A 26,091-nucleotide genomic window follows, 5' to 3' on the forward strand; every position below is an offset into this window, starting at 1 on the left:
ATACCAACACCTGAGAGAAGCGTCCTCCAAAGAGCTACTTTTGTTTTCTTACTCAGCTGAATACATTTTCACTCTTACTTCAGTAAAGGATCAGAGTATCAGAGTAAAGTTGAATCAGTACTTCAGCTATTACTTAGTATTTTTCAACACTAGCATGTGTACTTCTTAAGTAAAGAATGTCTGTATTTTTGCCACCTCTGGTGGGAGCTTTTTGGAGTATGGCATGTCAGTATGAGCGATTTTGCCCATTTTAGTCTATCTTGTCTGTCCTTGTCATTAGGGGATGTTGGCCTTGACCGAGTTTCTTTGGCCTTCACTGGTGTTTTCTGCTAGCACAACCACTCCCTGCAGGAAGGTACTCTTTGAAGTTGCCAAAGCTTCGATGGGTGCCCTTTCTGTTTTCTGTACAGCTGACAGTGAAGAAAACGAGGCTCCTTCTGACCTTTTCACGTGTTAGGATATCTGCTAAATCCTCACCCATGCTGGTGAACCCCTCCCACTCTCTGCATGATGCAGTGTCGGGATGTCCTTGATCCCAGCTGCCATCTTTACAATGCAGTCTTTTATAGTAATACACTCACACACAACCAGTCCATATGTTCCAAACATCTGTCTGTGTGCAACATCCATATTCATATACACTGCTAAATATGTTACTTGTGTGTGTGTGTGTATGTGTGTGTGTGTGTAGGGTGTGTTATTGATAATCAGTTTATCTCTGTGCTGCAGTCACTGCTTATCGTCACCCTGCAGCCACTTTTCACTCAGTTCACAAACGTCAACAAACCACTTGAAACTTTATGAAAATGTTTAAAGATCAGAAACTAAAAACTAACCCGAACAGACCTGAACTAACAGGAGCTTTATCACATTAAAATCTGTCCCTGTTGATTTATTTGATTACAAGTTTTGTTTTTCTGATACAACAAAACTTTAAAGAACATCTGATCATCTGTCACATTTGTTATATTGATTATATATAATAACTCATCATCAGCAGTGATGTCTACTTCTAAGAACTTCTGAACATACTCAGTCACTGCTGATTGTTTTGTCTGTTTTATGCATGAATGTGAAAATATTCTCACTTCTTTGTTTTACTCACTTGTCTTTCGGTGAGTTGGCAGCCATTTTTCTCTGAAGATTCAGTCAAGTGAACAAATAAACTGATCAGCTGATAGAGCGATGACTTGAAGGTCTAAGGTGCACCCCGTTGGAGGATCTGGAGGAGGAGGAGGAGGAGCTGGAGCTGTGTGTGACACTGATAAGAGTTCCAGAGTTAGGGTTAAAGAGTAACTGTTAGCTTTATTAAATAGTTTGTTTGAACTATTTAAATTCCTGAAGCTGTGATGTTGCTGACCCAGAGCCTTTCAAAAGAAAAGAAATTAATCCAAGAGAGAATCATCGTGATGCAAAGCAGCAAACTGAATACTGATTGGTCAAAACACTATCAGGAGTCTGAAAACAGATGCACTGTGAACATGTCATGCTCACGTTCGTGTTATTTCTCACAGCTCGTTTGGTGTCTTTGAATATGTTGAATCATTAGGGCATTGTTGTTCCTGCTTTGGTTTTGTTGCCTTGTGTTTCGGTGTTTTACTCTTTATTGTTTCTTTATTTGACCTTTGATGGTATTTCTGTCAACTTCTATGTGTGTATTGTCTTTCGGTCACTTCCAATTTTACTTTGAAAGTTAGTCTTTTTTTGTGTGCTGTGTTAGTTTTGCTCCCATCTTTTATCGCTCTGATTCTTCTCACCTATTCTTCAACCACCTTCTGCATCTTACAGCTTTGGTTGGATTTGTGTATTTTTTTTGGGTGTAATATCCAGCCTTGGCTGATTGTGACCTACACTCGTTTTCACACCTTGGCTCGTGTGATTAGGTAGAGGATCAATAGGGGGTCCATGACCCTCTTATGGGGACAATCCCATAACACTTAAATACCTGGGACTCTCCACCAGTTGCTCTTAGAACTGAAGAAGCTTCTCGGATGTGAAACGTCTTCAAGGACATGTAAAGAAGTCCGGATGCTTTTGTTTCCGAGCTCCTTAGACTACGACGTACGATGTTGTGGATGGGTTTGCTTCTTGGTGTGATCAGTCATTCTTAAAGATCAACACCTTTGAAACTAAGGACATGGTTATTGACTTCAGGAAACCATCCCCCATCCTGCACTGAGACTGCTGCCATTGAACTGGTGGATAGTTGTAAGTATTTGGGGGTTGCTCTTGATAAGGCTCTGTCCTTTGAGTCACATTTTGATTCCACAGTGAAAAAAAGTCCAACAAAGCTGTACTTTTTAAGGAGTGTTAAACATTTCATGTGAAATGATGACCCTTTTTATAAAGTTTTGTTGAATCAGTTTTAATGTTTTGTATCATTGCTTGGTTACGGTAATTTGTCTTTGACAAATGAGACCAGACTTGCTAACCTGGTTAAAGTTCCTTGTCAGATTTCAGGGAGGTCTCAGGTCCAGCTGATAGACTTTTATAACAGGCAGGTGCTGAGGAGGTCATGTTATGTTATTCTAAGGAGCTTGGAAAGAAAAGTGTCTGGGCTTCTTTAGCTTGAAGCTTGAAGACGTGGACATAGATGCTTCTTTCACTCCATCTGTCCTCTCTGTCCAACATGTGAACATTGGCGTCCTCGAAAGAGTGACCTTTGACCTTTAGATGCAGATGAACTGCTGAGTCTTATCTCGTGGAGGTGGCTCTTCTATGTTGTGCCATGCGCTTGTGAAGTGGCTGTTTGGTCTCTCCAATGTAGAGGTCTGGGCATTCCTCGCTGCACTGTACAGCATACACCACATTGTTAAGTTTGTGTTTGGGAGTTTTGTCTTTGGGATGAATCAGTTTCTGTCTGAGTGTGTTGCTGGGTCTGAAGTACACCCGGATGTCGTGCTCCTGTTTTCACACCTTGGCTCATGTGATTAGGTAGAGGATCATCATAGGGGCCATTGTCCCTCTTTGAAGGACACTCCTACAGGGCTTAAATCGGGGACTCGCCACCATTTGACCCTATAACTGAAGAACCTTCTTGGCTGAGAGGTGAAACATCTTCAAGCAACTTTCGAGCTCCTTAGACTCCGATGACCTGGATGACTGAGAACCTTCACAGACATCTGTCATGTTGTGTTCAGACCGTCCTCTCTTTAATGATCTTCACCTGCTTCCCTCAGGTCATCGGTATAAAGTGCCTGCAGTGAAGACCAAGAGACATCGAGTGTCTTTCATACCTGCTGCTATTGTCATGATTGATAACACCAAACCATATGTGTTGTTGCCATCAGTACTGCACACTTTGTTAATGTTACTGATCAAATTTGGACTTTGTGCTTGTTGTTTTTTTGTGTTATTGATGTGTGGGCATACTGCAAATCAATTTCCCGTTGGGGGCAATAAAGTTACCATTGACTATTGATGACCTAGATGACTGAGAACCTTCACATATATATAGCACAGTCACCAGCGCTCCACCCAGGGGCCCTTCAGAATCAGAATCAGAATCAGAATCGTGTTTATTGGCCAAGTATATGTGCAGACAAATACAAGGAATTTGGTTCCGGTAGATGGTGGCTCTCGAGCACAGCAATGTAAATCACACACAGACACACACACACACACACACACACACACACACACACACACACGCACCCACACACACATGTATCTATATATACATTACACATGCATACACATACATACACAAAGCTGTATAAACCAACTATAAATAACTAATCTAAACGTATATACATAAAATACAGAAATGAAATGAGGTGGAATGAATACTACAGAATGTACATAAGGGGCAGGTGCAGTCTGGCAGTGGGAGCAGTGTGACAGGTCAACTGTTTAGAAGGGAGATCAGAATCAGAATCAGAATCAGCTTTATTTGTCGCTAGCAGGTTGCCCTGCAGTGAGATGGGACCCCCCCCGACCTTACATACATTACAGACATCACTTGGGGTTACAAGTCGGAGATCGGTAGCGTTACAGAAAGAACACTGAAATGTACACAACAGCGGGAGAGTACAAGAGGAAAAAAAGAGACCTCCTCTCATGCTGTGCCTCCATGGTAGGACAGCACGGGAGCAGGAAACAAAAAAACTCCTCTGCACAAAAAAAGCACATGAACAACCACAGCACAACATTATGAAAGACATGACAAGCCACAGGGTTGGGTAGGGGATATGACACAATCAACACAATGTGCACATCTGATCTGGGACCGCTGCAAAATTGCGCCTCCAGCTGACCCGATGTCCACCTCATGGGGGAGGTAAGCTTCGAAGACTTTGGGAGGGGAAGGGGATCAGTGAGTGCATATCAGTGTATGTGTATTTGTGTGTGTATGTCCAGAGTCAAGCTGAGACAGTGTCCTTCACCCTGCCAGGCTAAGTAAACAGTCTTCCAGCCAACTCAGGTGGCCTTGCATGGGATGGGAAGGAACAGTCACAACATAGTCGTTATCAGGGATTATTTTTGATCGGCTCCAGCCTTGAGCCTGCAGCTGGCGCCGAAGGGGTAGCCGTATAATGATGGTGATTTTTCTTTTGCAAACAACTCATAAGAATTTCAGGCTGTTTTTTAGCACTCCGACACTGGTCTCTCAATCTCCTTTTTTATAGCTTCGAGTTTCTCCAAGATGTTATTAGCCATCGATCCGAGATCTTGTCACTCTGTTGCTCACAGAGCAGATCCTGAGACCTCACGACCGCAGCCAACTGATCCGAGATGTAGTCCAGCTTCCTCCCTGAGTTGTTGTTTCGGGTGGATTCGTTCCTGATGTAATCCAACATACGCTCAGAGGTGTTAGTTTGAGCATTCACTGCAGTCGTAAGCGCCTCCAAGCTCTTAACCATGCTGCTGCTTTCAGTGAGCCCTTTCTGAGAACTCGCACCTCGTCCAATCGTTTCAATCCCAGCGGGCAGCCTTGTGGGGATTTGGACAGCCGGCTCCGCTCTCTCAATTTTCCGATAAGCCAGGGCCAAGCCAGCTCCGATCAGCAAGAACCCTGTTACCATGGTTCCGAATAGGTAGATATCTTTAGCGTCCTCGATCGACAGTCCCGCCAGGCACACGACCCTCCAGTTCTGCCACCCGTCCATCGTGTATCCGGCAGGGAAAGTCCCTCCAGGGCACTCGGGCTCTCCTGAGCCCAGACTTCTCGTTGAGAAGATGGTGTCAATAGCGTTCAGAGACCAGTTGATCAAATCCATAATTCTCTTTTAGGTTTTAGACACAGACTGTGAGAGAGTGTTCCAGGGAAAGCAATAAAACACAGACAAGACAAGGACACAAGAAGCTAAGCAGGGAAGATAAGGGCAGGAGAGGAGAAAAGTGCGACCGCCTTCGCTGAGAGCTGAGAGAGGGGAAAGAAAGTGTTCCTGTGTCGGGTGGTCCTGGTCTGCAGGCTTCTGTACCGTCTGCCAGAGGGCAGCAGGTCAAAGAGTCTGTGTGCAGGGTGTGAGGGGTCTGTGATGATTTTCCCTGCCCGTTTTCTGGTTCTTGAGAGGTACAGATCCTGGATGGAGGGCAGGGGGGCGCCGATGATCCTTTCTGCTGCCCGTACAGTCCGCTGCAGTCTGCTCCTGTCCTGTTTGGTGGCTGCACCATACCAGACTGTGATGGAGGAGCACAGGACAGACTCAATGACTGCAGTGTAGAACTGGATCAGCAGCTCCTGTGGAAGACTGTACTTCCCCAGTTGTCTCAGGAAGTACATCCTCTGCTGGGTCTTTCTGAGGATGGAGTTGATGTTGGTCTCCCACTTCAGGTCCTGGGAGATGGTGGTACCCAGGAACTTGAAGATCTCCACAGTCGACACAGGGCTGTCTGACATGATGAGGGGGGGCAGAGTTGAGGGATGTCTCCTGAAGTCCACTGTCATCTCTACAGTCTTAAGCGTGTTCAGCTCCAGATTGTGCTGACTGCACCAGAGTACCGGCAGGATTCAGTGCTGCAGATCTGGCTTCTGCGGACTGCCTCAGCCACCTTCTCCTCCAAATAACTGGTTCCCCAGAGGTGCTTCTTTGTGACACAAACTAGCTGCTGCTCCCATCTCTCTGTGCTGTCTCTGTGTGCCATTGATGGGTCTTGCTTGTCAACTCTGGGTCTCTAACTTCTTTTGTTGTTTCTTTTTCTTCCTGATCCTGATATTTAGGGCTGGACCACGTGACCCTGAATCCTCCCTCAGTTATGCTGCAATAAGTGTAGGCTGCTGGGGGATTCCCATGATGCATTGGCTGTTTCTTCTTCATTCACTATGTGTTAATAGACCTCTCTGCATTGAATAGTTAGTTATTATTAATCTTAGAAATATGGTATCTAAGCAGATTCTTACTCTGGATGGCATTACCTTGGCCTCCAGTAATGCTGTGAGGAACCTTGGAGTCATTTTTGACCAGGACATGTCCTTCAACGCACATATTAAACAAATATGTAAGACTGCTTTCTTCCATTTGCGCAACATCTCTAAAATTAGAAATATCCTGTCTCAGAGTGATGCTGAAAAACTAGTTCATGCATTTATTACTTCCAGGCTGGACTACTGTAATTCATTATTATCAGGATGTCCTAAAAACTCCCTGAAAAGTCTTCAGCTGATCCAAAATGCTGCAGCAAGAGTCCTGACAGGGACTAGAAAGAGAGAGCAGATTTCTCCTGTTTTGGCTTCCCTTCATTGGCTTCCTGTTAAATCCAGAATTCAAAATCCTGCTCCTCACATACAAGGTCTTAAATAATCAGGCCCCATCTTATCTTAATGACCTTGTAGTACCATATCACCCCATTAGTGTCATGATCCTGGGTCTTTTGACCCAGCGTTTTGTGTTTTCTATTATTGTGATGTATTTTGGTTCTGTTTTTCTATTTCTTTGGATTTTAGTTCTGTTTTTCCTCAGTTTAGTGTTTAGTCTTTTCTGCCTGTATATTCCTGTGTCAAGTCCGCGTTTCTTAGTCTGTGTCTTTGCATGTGTGAGTTCCTGTTTTATTTTGTAGGTCTCTGTCTCTCGTCAGTGTTTCTAGTTTCACTCCCCTTGTCTCGTTATGTCCAATTATTCCCAGCCGTGCCTCCCTCCTGTTTCCCATTCCCTGATTACTCCCCTGTGTATATAAGCCCTGTATTTGCCCTTGCTTTCTGTTGTGTCCTACCCTCATGCTGTGTGGATCTCCCTGTGTTTCCCCGGGAGTTTAAGTTGTTGTTTCACAGTCTAGTTTGCTTTGTATGTTCATTTTTCCCATGCCAGCAAATAAAGCTGTGGTTTTGAGTCTATCCCTCGTTTCTAAGAGCCTGCATTTTGCGTCCAATTCCTGCCTGCCACACAGCGATTCATGACAATTAGAGCAGTTTGCTCTCGCACTGCAGGCCTACTTGTTGTTCCTAGAGTATTTAAAAGTAGAATGGGAGGCAGAGCCTTCAGTTTTCAGGCCCCTCTTCTGTGGAACCAGCTTCCAGTTTGGATTCAGGAGACAGACACTATCTCTACTTTCAAGATTAGGCTTCAAACTTTCCTTTTTGCTAAAGCATATAGTTAGGGCTGGACCAGGTGACCCTGAATCCTCCCTTAGTTATGCTGCAATAGGTGTAGGCTGCTGGGGGATGTAATCGATTACAACCTGACTCTCTGCAGCTGCTTTTTAAGTCACTTTAAATCCATTTAGAGCCTTAAAGTCCTTTCAGCCTCATCTTTACTCTGAGCTAATAATCAGTCACTGATGGAATTGCTGTCAGTTCAATTCAACTCAACCCACTGAACAGGTTAAATTCACAGAGCATGTTACCATGGTAACCGTCCCAGAGTTGAGGTCAACTCTGTTTGCAGAGGATAAAAGGATCACTTTTATCTCAGGATTGACAAAGTCAGAGTTTTAGCTGAACTTGTCTGTAAAAACATGGTGACGCCAAAGCAAAAATATCAGTAGAAACATGAGGCAGAGACAGAATAATAAGGAAATCCCAACAGAGATCCAGGATGTTGAAGCTTTAAACAGCAGAAAAGAAGACAAACTCAGATATAAATGCAGACTGTGCTGCATCACAGGTTTTCTGCTCCTTCCATAAAAGTGAGATTTCTGCCTCTGTGGACTCGAGCCCTACCAGCTACACCTCACTACTGGAAGACCAAAGGTTCAGGCTCTTCCTTTAATTTGGCACCAGCCAGTACATTAATGAAAAAAGATGAAGTTCAGAAAAATCAGCAGAAAGTCTAAATGAAGCATTTCTCTGACAGGAAACAAACCAGCTGAAGGTCTTTACCTTGAGTGTAGCCAGATGTTCTTTCACTGATTCCTGGATGTATTGATGACGTTCAACCGATTTTTCCTTGTCAGCCACTTTTTCTTCCTGCTGTGTGAACCAGTAAAACCCACCTTTTATCTCACTTTGCTTGGTTTTTGTCTGTTTTTCTCGTCTGTAGCTTTGGTCTCCAGTCTGTTGTGAAATCTTTCTTCCTCTTTTTGTCACGTTTTTTCAAATCCTCTTTTCTTTCTCTTCTCCTTCGTTCATTTGTCTCTCCTTTTTCTGCACCTTCAGCAGAATCACTTCTTCAGAGCCCATTGACCTTTAACCTCTGATATCAGTCAGTGCAATGGACTTTGTTTCTGTGCAAATAATGGAAACATGATAACAGAGCAGAACAACAGCACAGATAACGAGGAAATATCTGAGTCATTACTGATGTTGAATTTTCTTTTCTTCCCTGAACCAAGAAACAAGTTCAACATAGCCGAGATTTCTTTCCCTAACTGGCTTCTGTAACACCATCAGACGGGAGGTCGTCATAAATCAACCCAGAATTTATTTAATCCAACCGCGAGCGTGTTTGCGTAAATGAGGACAAGTCTACAACATGTGACTTATCACAAACGTGGACAGAATAGTCAAGCCACGGATTTCACAAAGCAAGATGAAACTGTGACATCGGAAAAATCTGAAGATCTTAATCATGGAGTTCAGAGCAGAACTGCACATTATTGATTGATTGTTCTCCAAAATACAAGGAAAAAATAAATAATTCATAGTATACAGGAGAATATTTTTGATCACATTATTAATAATAAATGTAAACACCAACACCAGATGAATTAAATATATCATCCTGTCGAATAAAATGCAGTTTCAAACTGTTTTGTTTTTATTTATTCCAGACTTCAGGTGATAATGAAACTTTACTCGATCAATAATTAACAGGGTCAGTCATTAATGACAGGATGAAGCTCCACCCTAAACACAAATGACCCACTGACATTTTTTAGCACATCATGTAGAACACAAATAATTAATCATTACACCAAGATCAACACATCTGGGTCAATTAAAAAACAAAACAAAACACAGAAAACATCCAGGAAAGAATGAAAGAAAACATGGCCGACAAGCTGAAGACACAACGTCCTGTTTCAGGACTGCAAACATCACAGATCCTAAAATGAACAAGATAAACCGGTAAATAAATGAGAGACAAAAAAACCCGATAAGTTTGAGATTTGTTTCAAAGTTAAATTTCACTCTCATTGTAATTAAAAATGGTACAACGCCATTTTGAATTAGTGAAAGAAAACTTTTGGCATCATTTCATGTGGTCAGCTGTTTGTTTGTCACGTGTATAAACATCCAGATGACTTACCAGAGTCAGCTGACTGATGATGTCATGAAATAAGGAGCCTTCATTGGTCAGAGATGAAGAAATATCTGGAGCGATCAGGGTCACATCGTCCACACTGCAGAAAAAACGTCTTTAGAATCCAGAAAGAAATTTAAATAAAGAACAAGTGAAGTTCCTTAGATAGCACGTAAGAGTTTTTGAGATATTTGATACGATTTAGTTTCATCGCTTTATTGAGTCATCAAATGACCTTTGAAAAACCATTCAGTTCACAGAAAACAGACCACAAGGCTGAGATGGAAAATTTAATTAAAAAGGAAGTGAGATCATTTAAAAAGAAGTGTTATTACTGAAGAACTTACAAAATAAACAAGCTGGAAACCTGGAACAAATCAAATGAAATCTAACAATCTTCGAGGAAAACAAACTGCGAGGGAGGAAAGTGTCTCTGACCCAACGTCTTCAGTTTACATTTTAGGGTTCTTAAGTTATTCCTTTATTATGTTGAGTAATTGGATTATCTTTTGGTTGCCTTTAGTTTATTTATGTTTCACTTAGGTCTTCTGTGTTAGTCTGTCATGTTTCTTGTCTTCTTGTCCCTCAGCATGCAGACTGAATCACTCCAGCCCCTCTGTGACGCAGCTCTCCGTTCGCCAGCTACGGGAGTAAAAGTTGGCGTGTTCAGTCTCCCGCCTGTCTCTGTGTCCATGTCGCTGCCGCAGCAGACACGTGCTGCATTTTCCTTGCCGCAACCGGTGGCTGCTTCCAGCGCCACATTCACCTTAACCATAGCGGCTCCAGCCTCCACAACCAGGTGGAAGTGGGGTGCAGGGGCTTTGTTGCCAGTACAACAGCAAAACTGCTTAGAGAGAATGGGATCAGAGGACAGGCACAACGGCAGGCTATAAGAGAACTAGCTAACACTGCTGAGAAGACCAGTCACTGGCTATGGCTAAAAAGGGCTGACATCACTTGGGCAGCTAAGGCAGTCAGCTAACCGCGAGAGAAAAGAAAATATTCTGCTCTTCTTCCCTTTTCTGGGAGGCGGTGGGGAGTTAGAGTGTACAGCCTGATCTGGCGGGGAGGTGTGGGAAGCCAGATCGGGTGCCCCCCTTCCGGCTCTCCTCTATGCTCTCTCCTATCTTGTCCTTTTGTCTTACATCTCTCTATCACCTTTTCTATCCCTTTGAAGAAGTTAGGCTCCATAAATGCTAAAGAGGTAAGTATTATTTCACAGTTGCAGTGAATACACAGAAGAAAATAAACTGTAGGAAACTAAACAGAAGAAAGAAGAGAAATAACAATTGAACATAAACCAGTGACACACTCCGGGGCCTGACCAACCCTGGCAGGGCCTCCTTGGATGAGGGTGTCTAGTGATAATTGCCGAAACACCCGATGAATCCAAGGTCCACTACTGACGATATGTCCAAATTTAATATGATAATCTAGATCAGATCTCTAATCCCTAAACCTAACCAAGAAGAAAAAAAATATCAGATTAGCTTGTGATAAAAGACCGAAAGTTAAGGCACACAACAAGGCGCCTCAAGGCACTTTATAGAGGCGCTCTTCAAGAGAGTGGTCTCAGTGGAGTGCTGCTAAAGATCTGAGCTTACTTCAGTTTTTTCAACTTAATTCAATTTTATTTATACAGCGCCAAATCACAACAGTCGCCTCAAGGTGCTTTATATTGTAAGGTAGACCCTACAATAATACATACAGGGAAAAACCCAACAATCATATGACCCCCTATGAGCAAGCACTTTGGCGACAGTGGGAAGGAAAAACTCCCTTTTAACAGGAAGAAACCTCCGGCAGAACCAGGCTCAGGGAGGGGCGGGGCCATCTGCTGCGACCGGTTGGGGTGAACTGAGGACGACAGGGCATTTTTTACAATTTGTTCTTATAATATTCCAACAAATGACAATTTTAAAATATGGCAATACAGTGGAACCCCGACTAACGAAATTAATTCGTTCCCAAGGGTCTTTCATAAGTCGAAAATTTTCGTAAGTCGAAGCACCCATCGCGCCTTTTGAGTGAACGATAGGCTATAGGCTTATTGCTAACTGCAATAACAATACATCGTTCAAGTGGAACAGCGAAGCGCAAGTACGAAAGCCAAGGGGTTGTCACATGATTGGGAAGGCATTGTGGGCATTCTGGGCTCAGCCAATCAGAGCCAGCGGATTTTGTTACGCGGGCATTTTGCTGTAATACGGGCAGAAATATTGCCGTTAAGTGCCTTCGTAACTTGAATTTTTCGTTAAATGGGGTATTCGTAAGTCGGGGTTCCACTGTATTTAATGATAGAGCTGGCATCAAGGTTTTTGTTTCTGTACTACAAGAATTACCTCAGCGTGTTTAAAATAGGCTTTGACCCAGTGTTCTTTGTTTTGTCACTTTTGGACCTTGTTTACTTGTTACTGTAGTGATCAGTGTTTTGTAGTCTTTATTTGGTATAGTTTCATTTCCTTGTGCTTCCTAGTTTAATCCTTTCTATTTCTAGTTCTTAGTTACTTGTTTATTTAGTCTGCTCTCTTTCGTATCTTGGTCTTGTCTGTGTCTTCTCCCCAGCCCGTCATGTCTTCCTTGCTCATTCCTATTGTTTCGCTGTCCCTCGCACTGTCTCTGTGTTTGGTTTCTTTTTTGTTTTGGTAGTCTGAGTCTCACGTGCATTGTGTTCAGTTTTGTTTTCCATGTCTCATTATGTGTGATTTGTTCCTCCTTTCTTCCAATCTGTTATCATGTGTGTGTATTTAAGTCCTCACTGTCCCTCTGCTTATTATCACGTTGTTCCCATTTTTTGTGTTTCCCCGTGTGCCTTGCTTCCCTTGATATTCCTAGTTTCCCCTTTTTGTATTCTTGTATTTTTATGTTTAAGAGTGTTTTTGTTACAATAATAAAGCTGCCTCCTTTAGTTAGCCCTTTTACTTTGAGTCCTGTGTTAGGGTCCTACCTCTGCCTGCCACACAACACGCTGTTACTGATACACAACAATGTAGAACCAATGGTGTTGAGAGTCCCAGACAGGACAGAAGGAGGTAATTTCTCTAAAAGCATGATGAGGGTTTCATTTTACCTATTACTGAAGTTAAGTCATTAAAAACAGTTAACAAGGAGCGCAGTGTTACCATCAGAAAAGAAGAAAAAAAACTTGGAAGTAGCAGAATCGTTAAAAACTTGCCCACTCTATGTGAACTGCAAATTTGAACCCTTTGCTGACCTGTAAGGTTGGCTTTTCAAAGGTGGGCAAACCTTCCTGTATCACTTCTTGGCAGGATTAATATTATAAAAATGAATATTCTACCCAAATTTCCCACTGATTTTACCTAAATCCTTCTTCAAATCTGTGAATCGAATGATTTCATCATTCATATGGGCAAATAAGACCCCCAGGATTAGTATGACCTCACTACAACAGTGTAAGCTCAGTGGGGGTCTTGCACGGCCCAACTTGATGTTTTAGTATTGGGCAGCCAACATTCAAAAGTATACCTATTGGCTGATTGATCCTCAAGCTACTTGGTGTTGCTTGAGGCTCAATCATGTTTCTCTTCCTCACTTTCAGAACTATTATTTTCATCCCTTCCTGTTTCCCTGTTACAATTTACAGACAACCCGCTCTGAAAATATGGTATCAATTCCGGCGTCACTTCAGTTCAGTCTCTGCTTCTGCTCTGACCCCAATCTGCAACAACCACCTCTTCCCACCATCCCTGGTGGACTCCTCCTTCTGTATTTGGGCAAGAAAAGGTATCAAATGTTTTTATGACTTTTTTAAAGATAACACTTTCCTCAGCTTTAGTGACCTTTGTTCTTTGTATGATTTGCCCTCATATAATTTGTTCTGCTACTTTCAAATAAGAAACTTTCCATCTTCTATCTTGCCAGAGTTTCCAAGTCAGCCTCCCAAGCCTTGGTGGGAAGACTTATTCCAGTTGAAGCCTCACAGTAAAACTCTAATATCACAAATATATACTTCAATTATGGCATCGGGCAATTACTCAACCAAAAAAATTGCTTCGAGTTGGGAACTGGAACTGGGCCTTAAGTTTGGGGAAGGTTACTGGGACAAAATTCATACCTCAGCCTCATGTGCAAGACTCTCCCTTAATCAGTTTAAGACGGTATACAGATTACACTTCTCAAGGTCTAGACTATCTAAAATATACCCCGGCATTCCTGACCTGTGCAACAGATGCAACGCCTCCCCCTGTGATTTAACTCATATGTTTCTTACTTGCCTGACACTTCAGTTGTACTGGACTTTTTATTTTGAAGTACTCTCTCATGTTTTGAGTGTTACACTTAAACCATGCCCACTAGTTGCCATTTTTGGTATTTCTGAAGATGCCACCCTAAACCTTGGTCGTAAGCAGCTGGATGTCATCGCTTTCACTTCATTGCTGGCACGACATAGAATTTTGCTGTCTTGGAAAGCTCCTCGCCCTCCAGCCCGATCACGTTGGCTGGAAGATGTTACGTTCTTTTTATAAATGGAGAAAATAAAATTCAGACTCAGAGGAAATGTTAATAATTTCTCACAGATGTGGCAGCCTTTTATCATTTACTTCAATTCATTGAAAACACTTACAAAAGACTAATCTTTAGTACCATGGGGTTTTTTTGTTCTGTTTGGGGGGGGGGGGGTTGTTTTTTGTTTTCTTCTTTTTTTGGGTTCTCTGTGTATGTTTTTTTTTTTCCTTTTTCCTTTTTTTCTTTGTTTTAATTTTAATTTTTTTTATTGTTATCATCCAAATTGTAATAGCCTAATCTGTATTGAGGTATGTCTTTGTATCGTTTGGTACTTGTTTTAATAGGCCTGATATGTCAAATTACATGTACAAACTCTATAAATAAAGAGGGGAATAAACACCTGCCCACTCTAAATACAAACTTAAGAAAAAGACCCTGAATTGTACCAAACATTAAAGAAGTTTCACGGTCCTGGGTCGGTGACCCAGTGTTTTGTTATTATTATTATTATTGTTGTTCTATAATTTCTTTGCTGTAAATGAGTTGTGTCCTGATTTGATGTTTGATTTTCATCATTGTTATCACTGTTAGTGTTTAGGTTTCTTTCTCTGTATTTCTAGTGCTCTAGTTCTCTGCTCTGTGATTTCTTGTTCTTTTCCACGAGTCCCTTTTAGTTCGGTGTCAAGTCTGCGTCTTTGTGAATTGGCTCTTCTTTCCTGTTTTATTTTGATAGTCCCAGTCCTACGTTAGTGTGTCTAGGAGCCATGTCAGAAAACCACATCATTGGTAAAAAGCAGAAACAAGATTCTGAGACTGCTCAAGTGGAAGATTTCGACCACTTGGCTATGCCTAGAAATTCTGTCCACAAAAATGATGAACAGAATCTGTGACAAAGGTCAGTCCTGGCTGAGTCCAACACCAACCGGAAATGAGTCCAACTTCTTTGTGGACCAAGCTCCTGCTATAGTTGGAGCACACAACATCTAGAGCTTTCAGGAACTCAGGGTAAACCTTTTCCACCCCAGCGACCCTGCCACCAAAGAGTTGTTTAAATGCCTCATTGACCTCAAGGGGGGGACGACAGAGACAAGTTGTCGCATTCTCAGTACACCCTCACTATATTTTTAAACCTCCCAGGTCTGTCCTGCATCCTCCCCTGCTGCCTGATCCAACTCACCACCAGGTGGTGATCAGTGGACAGCTCAGCACCTCTTTTCACCCAAGAATCCAGAACATATGGCCCCAGATCTGATGATACAATTACAAAATCTATCGTCAAAATGCGGCCTGAGGTGTCCTGGTGCCATGTGCACTTATGGGTACCCTTATGTTCGAATGTGGTGTTTGTTATGGACAAACTGTCATTTGCGCACAAGTCTAGTAACAGAATACCACTCTGGTTCCAATCACGCCCCTCCAGGACTCACTGTCATTGACCACATGAGTGCTGAATTCTCCCAGTAAAACAACAGAGTCCCCAGGTGGAGCGTCCTCAAGAACCCCACCCAGGGGCTCCAGGAAGGCCGGGTACTCTGAAATGTTATTTGGCACATAGGCGCAGTGATGATCAAGACCCGTTCCCCAATCTGAAGGTGCAGGGAATAAACCCTGTCACCCACTGGGAAGAACTCCAATGCACAGGTAGCAAGCACAGGGCATACTAAGACACCCACCTCAGCCTGCCGCCTCTCATTCTCATAGTGAGTGAGAAAGGTGACTGTAGAAAAACTCAGTGCATCACCCCCCAGCAGCCTACAGCAGGCTATGTGCTTTAGCAAAAAGGACAGTTTGAAGCCTAATCTTGAAAGTAGAGATAGTGTCTGTCTCCTGAATCCAAACTGGAAGCTGGTTCCACAGAAGAGGGGCCTGAAAACTGAAGGCTCTGCCTCCCATTCTACTTTTAAATACTCTAGGAACAACAAGTAGGCCTGCAGTGTGAGAGCGAAGTGCTCTAATAGGGTGATATGGTACTACAAGGTCATTAAGATAAGATGGGGCCTGATTATTTAAGACCTTGTATGTGAGGAGCAGGATTTTGAATTCAATTCTGGATTTAACAGGAAGCCAATGAAGGGAAGCCAAAACAGGAGAAATCTGCTCTCTCTTTCTAGTCCCTGTCAGGACTCTTGCTGCAGCATTTTGGATCAGCTGAAGGCTTTTCAGGGAGTTTTTAGGACATCCTGATAATAATGAATTACAGTAGTCCAGCCTGGAAGTAATAAATGCATGAACTAGTTTTTCAGCGTCACTCTGAGACAGGATATTTCTAATTTTAGAGATGTTGCGCAAATGGAAGAAAGCAGTCTTACATATTTGTTTAATATGTGCATTGAAGGACATGTCCTGGTCAAAATAAAATAAAATAAAATAAAATGTGGTCATATGACATGGACCTTTGTGGTCATATTTGAAATTTTCAGTGTTTCTGTGCTGCATGAGTTGCTCTACCTTCTCTTTCCCTGCAGCACGGAGTTCAAGTATTTCTTGGCCGCCATCTGTTTGCGGAAACGGCTGTAGCTGTCAGTGAAAACAGCATCAGAGTGCCGTTTGGCTGGAAGCAGGTTTTCTGTCAGGTCACCACTATAAGGAGAAACATTAATTTTTAAGAGGATGAGCTAGAAGCCATAAACTTTAAAATAACCTAAACCTATTATGAAAACATCGTGACTGGAAGATTTTTATCTCCTGCATTTGAAATGCTGTAAATCTGGTAAAAAAAAAAAAAGAAAAGAAAAAAAAGTTGTTATTATTTATGCAAAGGGTCTTCATATCAACATAATTTTAAAAAATATTTCTTACTCCTTTGTTCAAAGACCGCTTCATTAAACTGTAAAGTGCCTTAAAGCATGAAGAGAAGAACTTTTAACACTAGAACCACCAAGGTGTTCATGTCCACTCATTTTGCCTTTTACACATGCTTTAACTCTGATAATATTGAATCCCATTATCTCATCTTTAGCCTGTACCTAAAACAGCGTTATTCATAACAGATTGAATTTTGGGGAGTGTGAGATAAAATAAAACAAACAAAAAAACAGTTACAACTATTTGTACCTGGAACCATCGAGGATGTCATTTTGACCATCGGTATAAAATGCTGCTCTCAACAGTCATCATATTCCAATACATATATTTTGACATGAATTCTCCTGTATGAGCCAGAGGTATCTATAGTCATGTGAAAAAGATTTAAGAGGCAAAAACCTAAGCAGCATCATGACTGCTTCCACTGGAGTTCAGAAGCTCAGCAACTGCAAATAAAATACATTAAAATACAAATAAAATAACCTGGATCAGAAGCTGCCTGCTACCGCTCCTCAGCAATACTGAGCACTACTAAGTACTACTCCCTGGGTGTTTGGTACACAGGGCCTGAGAACAGAAAGGTTGTGCAGAAAGTAATTAACACCACCCAAAAAATTGTTGGCTACCCCCTGCCACCCCTGGAGGCCATCACCAGATCCTCCTGTCTCAGGTAAACCAGGGCCATCACAGGTGAGCCCTCACACCCCGCGCACCTGTTTGACCCTCTGGTCTGTGGTTGGCATCTCAGGTCAGTCAGGCACCTCCAGACTCACCAAGTGAGTCAGTTTGCAGGTCTTGAGCATTTAGACGTCTTAACACTAGTGATGGGTCCAGCAACACTGACGCACCGGCGCATGTATCAAGCTCACAGAGTGAAACCTGTATCGGTGCGTGCGTCGCTTTAAGAAAAAGTCACGCGATCGATTCAGCTGCTGTATCGCTCATTGCCAACGCGCCAAAATGTGTTTAAAAGGTACCGCATTCGCATCTGTCAACGGAATGAGTCGCCACCAAAAAAACCACAAAATTACTTTCGCAAAGATTTAAAAAAAAAAAAAATACACACAGCAATGTGACTTGCAGTGTAAAGTGATTGATTGATATACCTTTATTAATCCCACAAGGGGAAATTTCATGTTAGGTCGGCAGCCTTAACATGAAATTTCCCCTTGTGCGATTAATAAAGGTATATCAATCAATCAATCAATCAATCAAATTATTTATTTCATTTTATGCAGGTTAAATGTCTCATCTGTTCTGTGGAGCTTTCTTACACAAACAAAAGCACCTCCTCAGTGTTTAGGCATTCAGGAGCCAAACATGAAAATGAGGAGACAAACACACCGAGAATGAACACAGGTTGGCCTATATTGACACTGAACAGCTTTATCATAATTTTTTTATTAATATGTGTTTTATTATTTTGAAATCAAGCATCTAGGAAGACTGCTCTGGACCAGGCAGTCCTGAATTTTATTATAAAGGGCTGCCAACCCCTTAGTATTATGGAGAGTGTCGGAGAGAAACATTCCAAGATCAGAGGATCCTTTAACGTACTGGGGGAATAGGAAGACATCTTATCCGAACCATTTCCACCTGGCTTTACAGTTTTATTCACAATATTCACAATACTTTCATTTTAATTTTCACTCAGTGTCATTCACAACATATTTTAAATATGTCTACAATATTTGCAATGATTCCATGGAAAGTACCTTACAGTGTATACAAGTATGACGAGGTCATTGAATCAGTGTCTGTTGTGAGTCTCAAGTAAGTTGTCTGCAATGATATTTAAGGTCCAGCAGGTGTCAGTATGGAGCAAAACAGCAACACTGTGTCGATACAGTATCGATACAGTTTGGGGAATGTGCTGAAACGCTTCACGAGGCCTCATCTACCCATCACTACTTAACACAATCTTCCCACAATCTTCCCACAATCTGTTTTTATACCCCCCCCCCCCCCCATAACCTGCACTTCCAGGGATAAATGTGTTTATTATTAAAAAAATCCAAATCTACATGGCCATGTAGCTGTGGGATTCCAGTGAACTGCACTGAGAGCCATTATCCACCCATGGTGAAAACATGGAACAGGAGCAGCCAGTCGACCCAAAGAGCCCAGTGACAACTCACCCAAGCGGTCACAAAAGACCCCCAGAACAACATCCAATCAACTGCAGGCCTAGTTTTGGAAATGATGCTTCATTCAAACATTAACAAAACAAGTCGAAAACATTTTCATAGGAAAGGAGTCCTGGTGCATTAAGAACATGTGGCTCTTTTCTGAACGATGCAGAGTTTCATACTTGACCCGTTTTTCCATCAGTGACTCCAGATAATCTTTAGCTGTAAGCTGACTCAGCAGTCTGCTGTAACCACTGGTGAACAGTCCATCAGCATGACGTGAAGATCTGCACAAAGAACAGCAGCAACAACTCAGAGACACAACTCCATTTCATTAACTTATCCAGAGTCTAAAAGACATGAAATTTGCACAGCATTATGGTTTCTGTGTTTTTATGAATGTTACTGGCACTATAAACTGTAAGAAGGACTGTAATCATGAGTGGGTAAAACTCCATAAGACACCAACAATCACAAATAGGAAGAAATTTCCTGTGGATTTTCCAGGAAACCGCTTCAGTGGGTTCACTGGATGTTTCAGACTCCACCTTCTCCTATGCTAAAACTGATAGGTATCTCACTCATTCACATATGGATCATTGAGCCTCGCAATAGTTCCAGAACTTGGCAACAAACACTAGCTCCACCATAGAGATAGCAGCATAAAAGATTAAGATTTGCTTTTTAAAAGTAAGAAGTTTAAAAATAAAACTGTGTGCTATCAGTACACACAGATAAAATCCACCCTTGCTGTACATGCATGCCTAATGTATTGGTAGGTTACCTGCCAATACATTTAGGTGCTGTAAAAACAAAAGAGATAATGATATTGAGGCCATGGTCCTCAGCCGGAAAAGGGTGGAGTGCCCACTCCATGTCAGGGACTTTACCTTGCCCCAAGTGGGAGAGTTTAAGTATCTCGGCGTCTTGTTCACGAGTGATGGGAGAAGGGAGCGGGAGATCGACAGATGGATTGGTGCAGCAGCTGCAGTGATGCGAATACTGTTCCGGTCTGTTGTGGTGAAGAGAGAGCTGAGTGTAAAAGCGAAGCTCTCAATTTACCGGTTGATCTACGCCCCCAACCTCACCTATGGTCACGAGCTGTGGGTCTTGACTGAAAGAACGAGATCGTGAATACAAGCAGCGGAAATGAGCTTCCTCCGAAGGGTGGCTGGCCTCTCCCTTAGAGATAGGGTGAGAAGTTCAGCCATCTGGGAGGGGCTCAGAGTAGAGCCGCTGCTCCTCCACATCGAAAGTAGCCAGTTGAGGTGGTTTGGGCATCTGACAAGGATGCCCCCTGGGCGCCTCCTGGGCGAGGTTTTCCGGGCATGTCCCACTGGGAGGAGGCCCCAGGGCAGACCCAGGACATACTGGAGAGATTATGTCTCTCGGCTGACCTGGGAACACCTTGGTGTTCCCCCCGGATAAGCTGAAGGAGGTGGCTGGGGAGAGGGAGGTCTGGGCTTCTCTGCTTGGGCTACTGCCCCCGCGACCTGGCCCCAGATAAGTGGAAGAAAATGGATGGATGGATGATATTGTTAGCAGGACAGTAACTCTACTCAAAGTCCATTCTTTGTATATTCTCTTATTTTATCCAATATTACAGAATTAGGAAATAAAAGTTTAAGCTGTTATTCTGAACTTGAAGTTAAAATTTGGTTCAATACATCCCATTCAACAGCTCTAGTTAACATTAACTGTTCAGACAATGCATCACATATTTTACTGTTAAAAAGCAAATATATTTGTCACAGTCTGCAGAAGCAGTCCGTGTGGAACAGAAGACCCAAATGCAGACTAAACAAAGCGTAGAAACCATACTTGATCTTAACAAAAGGCGAGCCGTTTATTGTGCCTGGTAAAAAGATACAAAACAAAGGCCGAGGCAAATCAATATGGTGGAAACATGACATGAACTCAACAGACGACCTGACAAAGAAAGATTAAAAAGTCACAGACTGTATACAGTCAGGAGGTGATCAGGGGAAGTAGAAACACATGAGGAAACAGCCGATAGAAATGAACACGACGCCACAGGAGAAGAAAAACTAAACACACTGAACATGGAACACAAGACTGTCAAAATAAAACAGGAAGCACACAGACTGAGACACCCGGACTTGGGGAGAGAGAACAAGAGATGGAACGAGGGAATACGAGGGCGAGAGAGAGAGAGGACGAGAGAGGGAGTGAGGGAACATGAGAGAGAGAGGACGAGAGATGGAGTGAGGGAACATGAGAGAGAGAAGATGAGAGAGGGAGTGAGGGAACAAGAGAGAGAGAGAGGGAGCGAGGGAACATGAGAGAGAGAGGATGAGAGAGGGAGCGAGGGAACACGAGAGAGAGAGAGGACAAGAGATGGAGTGAGGGAACATGAGAGAGAGAGGATGAGAGAGGATGAGAGGGAACAAGAGAGAGAGAGAGAGGATGAGAGAGGGAGCGAGGGAACATGAGAGAGAGAGGATGAGAGAGGGAGCGAGAGAACACGAGAGAGAGAGGATGAGAGAGGGAGCGAGGGAACACGAGAGAGAGAGAGAGGACGAGAGATGGAGTGAGGGAACATGAGAGAGAGAGGATGAGAGAGGATGAGAGGGAACGAGAGAGAGAGAGAGAGAGGATGAGAGAGGGAGCGAGGGAACATGAGAGAGAGAGGATGAGAGAGGGAGCAAGGGAATACAAGGGAGAGAGAGAGAGGACGAGAGAGAGAGAGAGAGGATGAGAGAGGGAGCGATGGAACATGAGAGAGAGAGGATGAGAGAGGGAGCAAGGGAACATGAGAGAGAGAGGATGAGAGACGGAGTGAGGGAACAAGAGAGAGACAGAGAGGGAGCGAGGGAACACGAGAGAGAGAGAGAGGATGAGAGAGGGAGCGAGGGAACATGAGAGAGAGAGGACGAGAGACGGAGTGAGGGAACAAGAGAGAGACAGAGAGGGAGCGAGGGAACATGAGAGAGAGAGGACGAGAGAGGGAGCGAGGGAACACGAGAGAGAGAGAGGATGAGAGAGGGAGCGAGGGAACATGAGAGAGAGAGGATGAGAGAGGGAGCAAGGGAATACAAGGGAGAGAGAGAGAGGACGAGAGAGAGAGAGAGGATGAGAAAGGGAGAGAGGGAACACGAGAGAGAGAGGATGAGAGAGGGAGGGAGGGAACATGAGAGAGAGAGGATGAGAGAGGGAGCGAGGGAACATGAGAGAGAGAGGATGAGAGAGGGAGCGAGGGAACATGAGAGAGAGAGAGAGGATGAGAGACGGAGTGAGGGAACACGAGAGAGAGACAGAGAGAGGACGAGAGAGGGAGTGAGGGAACGAGGGAGCGAGGGAACATGGATAAGCATGGCAGACAGAGGTGACAATGAATGAACATGAGGGGAACGAGCAGAAAAGAGACACGCACAAAAACACACAGAGAGGGACTCAATGGGAACCTAAATCATGAACTGTTCAGGTTCATGTGAGGGTTATGTCATAGTTTCATTATTACATGTTCCTGTTCAGTTTCATGTTCTTGGCCCCTCGTTTGCACCTCTTTATCAGCCTCGATATACCGCTCGCCTTTTGTTAATTCAGGTCAGGTTCCACATTCCCCTTTGTCTGCATTTGTGTCCATTATTCACTCAACACACAGTCAGCTTCCGCTGGCTGTGACATTCAGTCCAAATACTGAAAATAATCTTGCAGATATCAGACGTCTGCTTTATGTTTACCCTCCCATTAAAAAAAAGCCCTTTTTGGTTTCTAAAACTAAAACAAGTCAAAACTGAGCAGTGCTAAATAAACTGGAGCGAGATTATCAGAGTAAATATGATTTAAATATTTTTTTACTGTTTCTAAAATACTATGGCAGCAAAAGACGGTTTTGGTTTCTTTTTGATGTGAAGCAGCCTGACTGCAGATCAAAGCGCTCGTTCACTCTCGCAGTGACAGTAAGCTGGGTGGGGGAATCAGCCTGTGGGGCAAATCAGACGTGAGATCTCCAGCCGTCACTCTGAAGAGGCCACAGCTTTATTATTAGCCCCCATGATTCAGCCTGGTGTGTACTTCAAGACCTGTTTCAGATGTTCTTTCCAGTGTTGACGGTCTATTCTTATTTAATTCACTTAATGTACAGAATTCACTTGCTTGCTGAATACATGCTACTACTGCACATTCACCTCATGTATATAATATATAATGTTCTTCTTCTCTCCCCCTTTTGCACAAGTTGAGGCGTGTGTCAGAATACATTTCACTGCTTGTTATACTTGTATAACTATGCACATGACGAATAAAGAATCTTGAATCTTGAATCTCTTGAAGCTCAGAGAAACTATCCAGCTTTGTTTTGACGAGGTATAGAGCTCAGATCATTGTTACTGGGGACAAAAAGTGAAAGTGTGATACTCGCAGTAGTTTGAACTCATGCCTTCCTTTGTTCTTTTTACTGGGTTAAATCATAGATGAGTTTCAGGTCATCCACATCATGAACAGATGCTCGTTGTTTCCTGTCTGTGCCATCTGCCTGAGCTCTAAAAATAAAAGAAAAAGACAAGAACCTGCTGACAAAGATCTCAGGTTCTTCTGGCCGTCATCTATTTTAATCAACACAGACTGTCCATCAGAGCCTTTTCGCTCTGATGTAACCAAGCTGAAGATGACTGTGCCTCATACGGACTTAAATGATTTAGAAAATATATTCTGATCTGGGACCAGTTACTTCACTTGATGTTCGTATGGTCTCTTTGACATGTCTTCATGTGAACAGCTTACCTAGTATAGAAAGCTGGTGGAGGCAGAGCAGCACACATTAAAGCACAGAGGAAGAGGAGCTGAAGACACATCACTGCACGTGTCATAGCGAGACGCATCAATCGTTTCCTGCCAAAAACATCAAACAGCTGAACAAACTGTGACGACGTCTGTTGATAAAACATGGACAAATATTCATAAAACATGGACAAATATTTTCAATGCACAAAGTTTTTTCTTTTGACTCAAATTAAAATTCAAATACATTTATACAGAGATGTATGGACTATTTATACTGTAAATACATATATTCTGTTTTTGTACCAAGATGCTGCAACAAAGGAGAAGTCCGAAATATTCTGACATGAAAGCTAAATTCAGAAGAAATTCAAGGTTTTAAATAATAATAATGATAAAATAGAAAATACTGAAAAGCTGTGAGAGAAGAAAGAAGATTAGGAAAAACAAACATAAAGATTTTCTAATGAAGTCAGGAAAGACTTACAGAAACCAAAGCAGATTCATAATTCAGGGGAAAAAAGATATTTTACTTTGAAACTTTTAAATCTGAAAAAAAAAGTTGAGATAAATCACAACAAGACATGAGCTGTAAATAAATTAATTGAGTTGGTTCAAACATAGCAGTTAAAACATGAGAGAACCAAAAGAAGCCGACTTACTGAAGCCAAGGAAGAAGAGAAGCTGCTGAAGAGCAAAGCGATGCAGACTGATGGACTGAGACTGCTGCACTGCTCCTATATATGACGGAAGAAGAAATAGAACTGGCTCAGGCAGGAAACACTTTCAGCTTATGTGTGCTTTCAGTGCTCCAACCGTCACTCATTATGTAATTTATATCTTTCCAAGAGTAATGTAATAACATAAAAGAAAATGAAGACTAAAGTAGGAGTTCCACCTGAGAAAGTTCAAAATTGAATTCATAATTCAGTAAAAAAAAAAAAAAAGTCATACGTAACTGACAGTCTTTGCCTCGTGTGTTCGGAACATTTCCATTACTATTTTTTAAAGGTGCTTCATCATAATGACTGTCATGAAGAGGCAGCCAGGCAGCCTGTAGATGAACTCTGCTCAAAGCTCCCATTTCCCATCATCGCAGCCTGGTGGACCAGGTCAGGCACCATGAGTCCTAAATCAGGCTTATTTGATGAGTTCATTGGAGCTCTAAATCTGGACTGGACAGGTTTTCCATCTTCACTTCATCATTTGTTTCAGGAATACAAGATCTTTAAATACAGCATTTGTTAAACCCAGCATCCAAAGGTGGTGCAACCTAAAACTGTGGAAAACAACAACACACCAGTCGGGTCAGACACTGGCCAGCTTCTGCTTAATTTTCCTCTCACAATGGCTGGGTGGGTGAGGGAACTGTCTTTTATAATTTTATGTGAGCAGCATGGTTGTGCAGAGGTTTGCTCTTTGCCTCCAGCAGGAAGGTCCCTTATGGAGCCCCAGCTGGGTCGTTGTCTGTACAGTCTGCAGGAATGTCCTCCCACATTCCAGAAACTGCATGTGAGGTCAACCTGTGGTATCAGATAGATACAGCACTGACTGAATGTGTGGTTCGAATGGTCAGTAAGACCAAACAAAGAATATGTGAGTATATAAAGGGTTAGTGTTAGGAGTGTGGCCAAGGTCATCCAGAGTTAAATATCAGTGACTTGATGATGCAGCTAACTAACCACCATAAGTGTTAGCTAAACTTAGCATAGATACTGAGAGGATATCACATGACAGCCTTCACTCACAGCGCCACTGCGTCTGGCACTGTTGGAAATGGTTTTTCATCTTAGTGTGGTTTAACATGTCTCCATACATCTGTTTGGTGGTTAAATGACTGTGATCTGTTCTGTCTGCTTCATTCAGGGAGAAACAGAAAACATCTGGAAATTATAATATAATTTACAACTTTGACATGCGTGTGTGTGTGTGTGTGTGTGAGTGTGAGTGTGAGAGGTCAGTGAGCAGTGATGGGAATAACGGCGTTACAAGTAACGGCGTTACTAACGGCGTTACTTTTTTCAGTAACGAGTAATCTAACTAATTACTATTCCTATCGTTACAACGGCATTACAGTTACTAACAAGGAAACGCGGTCCGTTACTATTTTTCAACAAACAGACGGTTGAAGCTGTGTTCAGCTTATCGCATCTTATATCAGTTGCACGGAAGTAGCTGTAAGTAATCTGGACGCTACAGCTTTAAGCAGCTGCGCGCTCCCGCGGACGGTAATCACGATCACTGTCTAGCACAACACCTGGAGCTCAGCAGGCAAAACAATCGCATGAGTGCTGCTGTTTGACTGAGGAAGAATAAAGTAATCGTGG

General features: G+C 42.8%; 2 protein-coding genes across 4 annotated transcripts in view; both read right to left on the reverse strand.

Moving 5' to 3' along the window:
- Positions 1 to 8,545, reverse strand: part of LOC116317568 (equilibrative nucleoside transporter 1-like) — a 31,635-nt gene extending 23,090 nt beyond the window's left edge. For 2 of the 3 annotated variants that reach the window (XR_005613347.1, XR_004199256.2), the window contains exons 1-2: positions 8,258 to 8,545; positions 1,106 to 1,261 (exon numbers count right to left, since the gene is read on the reverse strand). Coding sequence is in view for 1 of the 3 variants with exons in the window: in XM_031736379.2 (XP_031592239.1) it covers positions 1,106 to 1,131 (26 nt within the window). In the remaining 2 variants the exon portion in view is untranslated. The remainder of the gene's footprint in view (positions 1 to 1,105; positions 1,262 to 8,257) is intronic. The other variant, XM_031736379.2, reaches the window with a different exon arrangement.
- A 260-nt stretch (positions 8,546 to 8,805) lies between these two features.
- LOC116317473 (VIP peptides-like) lies at positions 8,806 to 24,525 on the reverse strand. Its single transcript, XM_031736252.2, has 6 exons — positions 24,427 to 24,525; positions 23,768 to 23,875; positions 19,204 to 19,308; positions 16,536 to 16,667; positions 9,627 to 9,720; positions 8,806 to 9,423 (listed from the first exon to the last, which is right to left on the reverse strand). Exons 2-6 carry the CDS (start codon positions 23,863 to 23,865, stop codon positions 9,415 to 9,417), a joined length of 438 nt encoding a protein of 145 aa, XP_031592112.1. The 5' UTR covers positions 23,866 to 23,875; positions 24,427 to 24,525; the 3' UTR covers positions 8,806 to 9,414.
- Between the last annotated feature and the right edge of the window lie 1,566 nt (positions 24,526 to 26,091).

Source organism: Oreochromis aureus, linkage group 6, assembly GCF_013358895.1.
Source record: "Oreochromis aureus strain Israel breed Guangdong linkage group 6, ZZ_aureus, whole genome shotgun sequence".
In the NCBI taxonomy this organism is placed as follows: domain Eukaryota; kingdom Metazoa; phylum Chordata; class Actinopteri; order Cichliformes; family Cichlidae; genus Oreochromis; species Oreochromis aureus.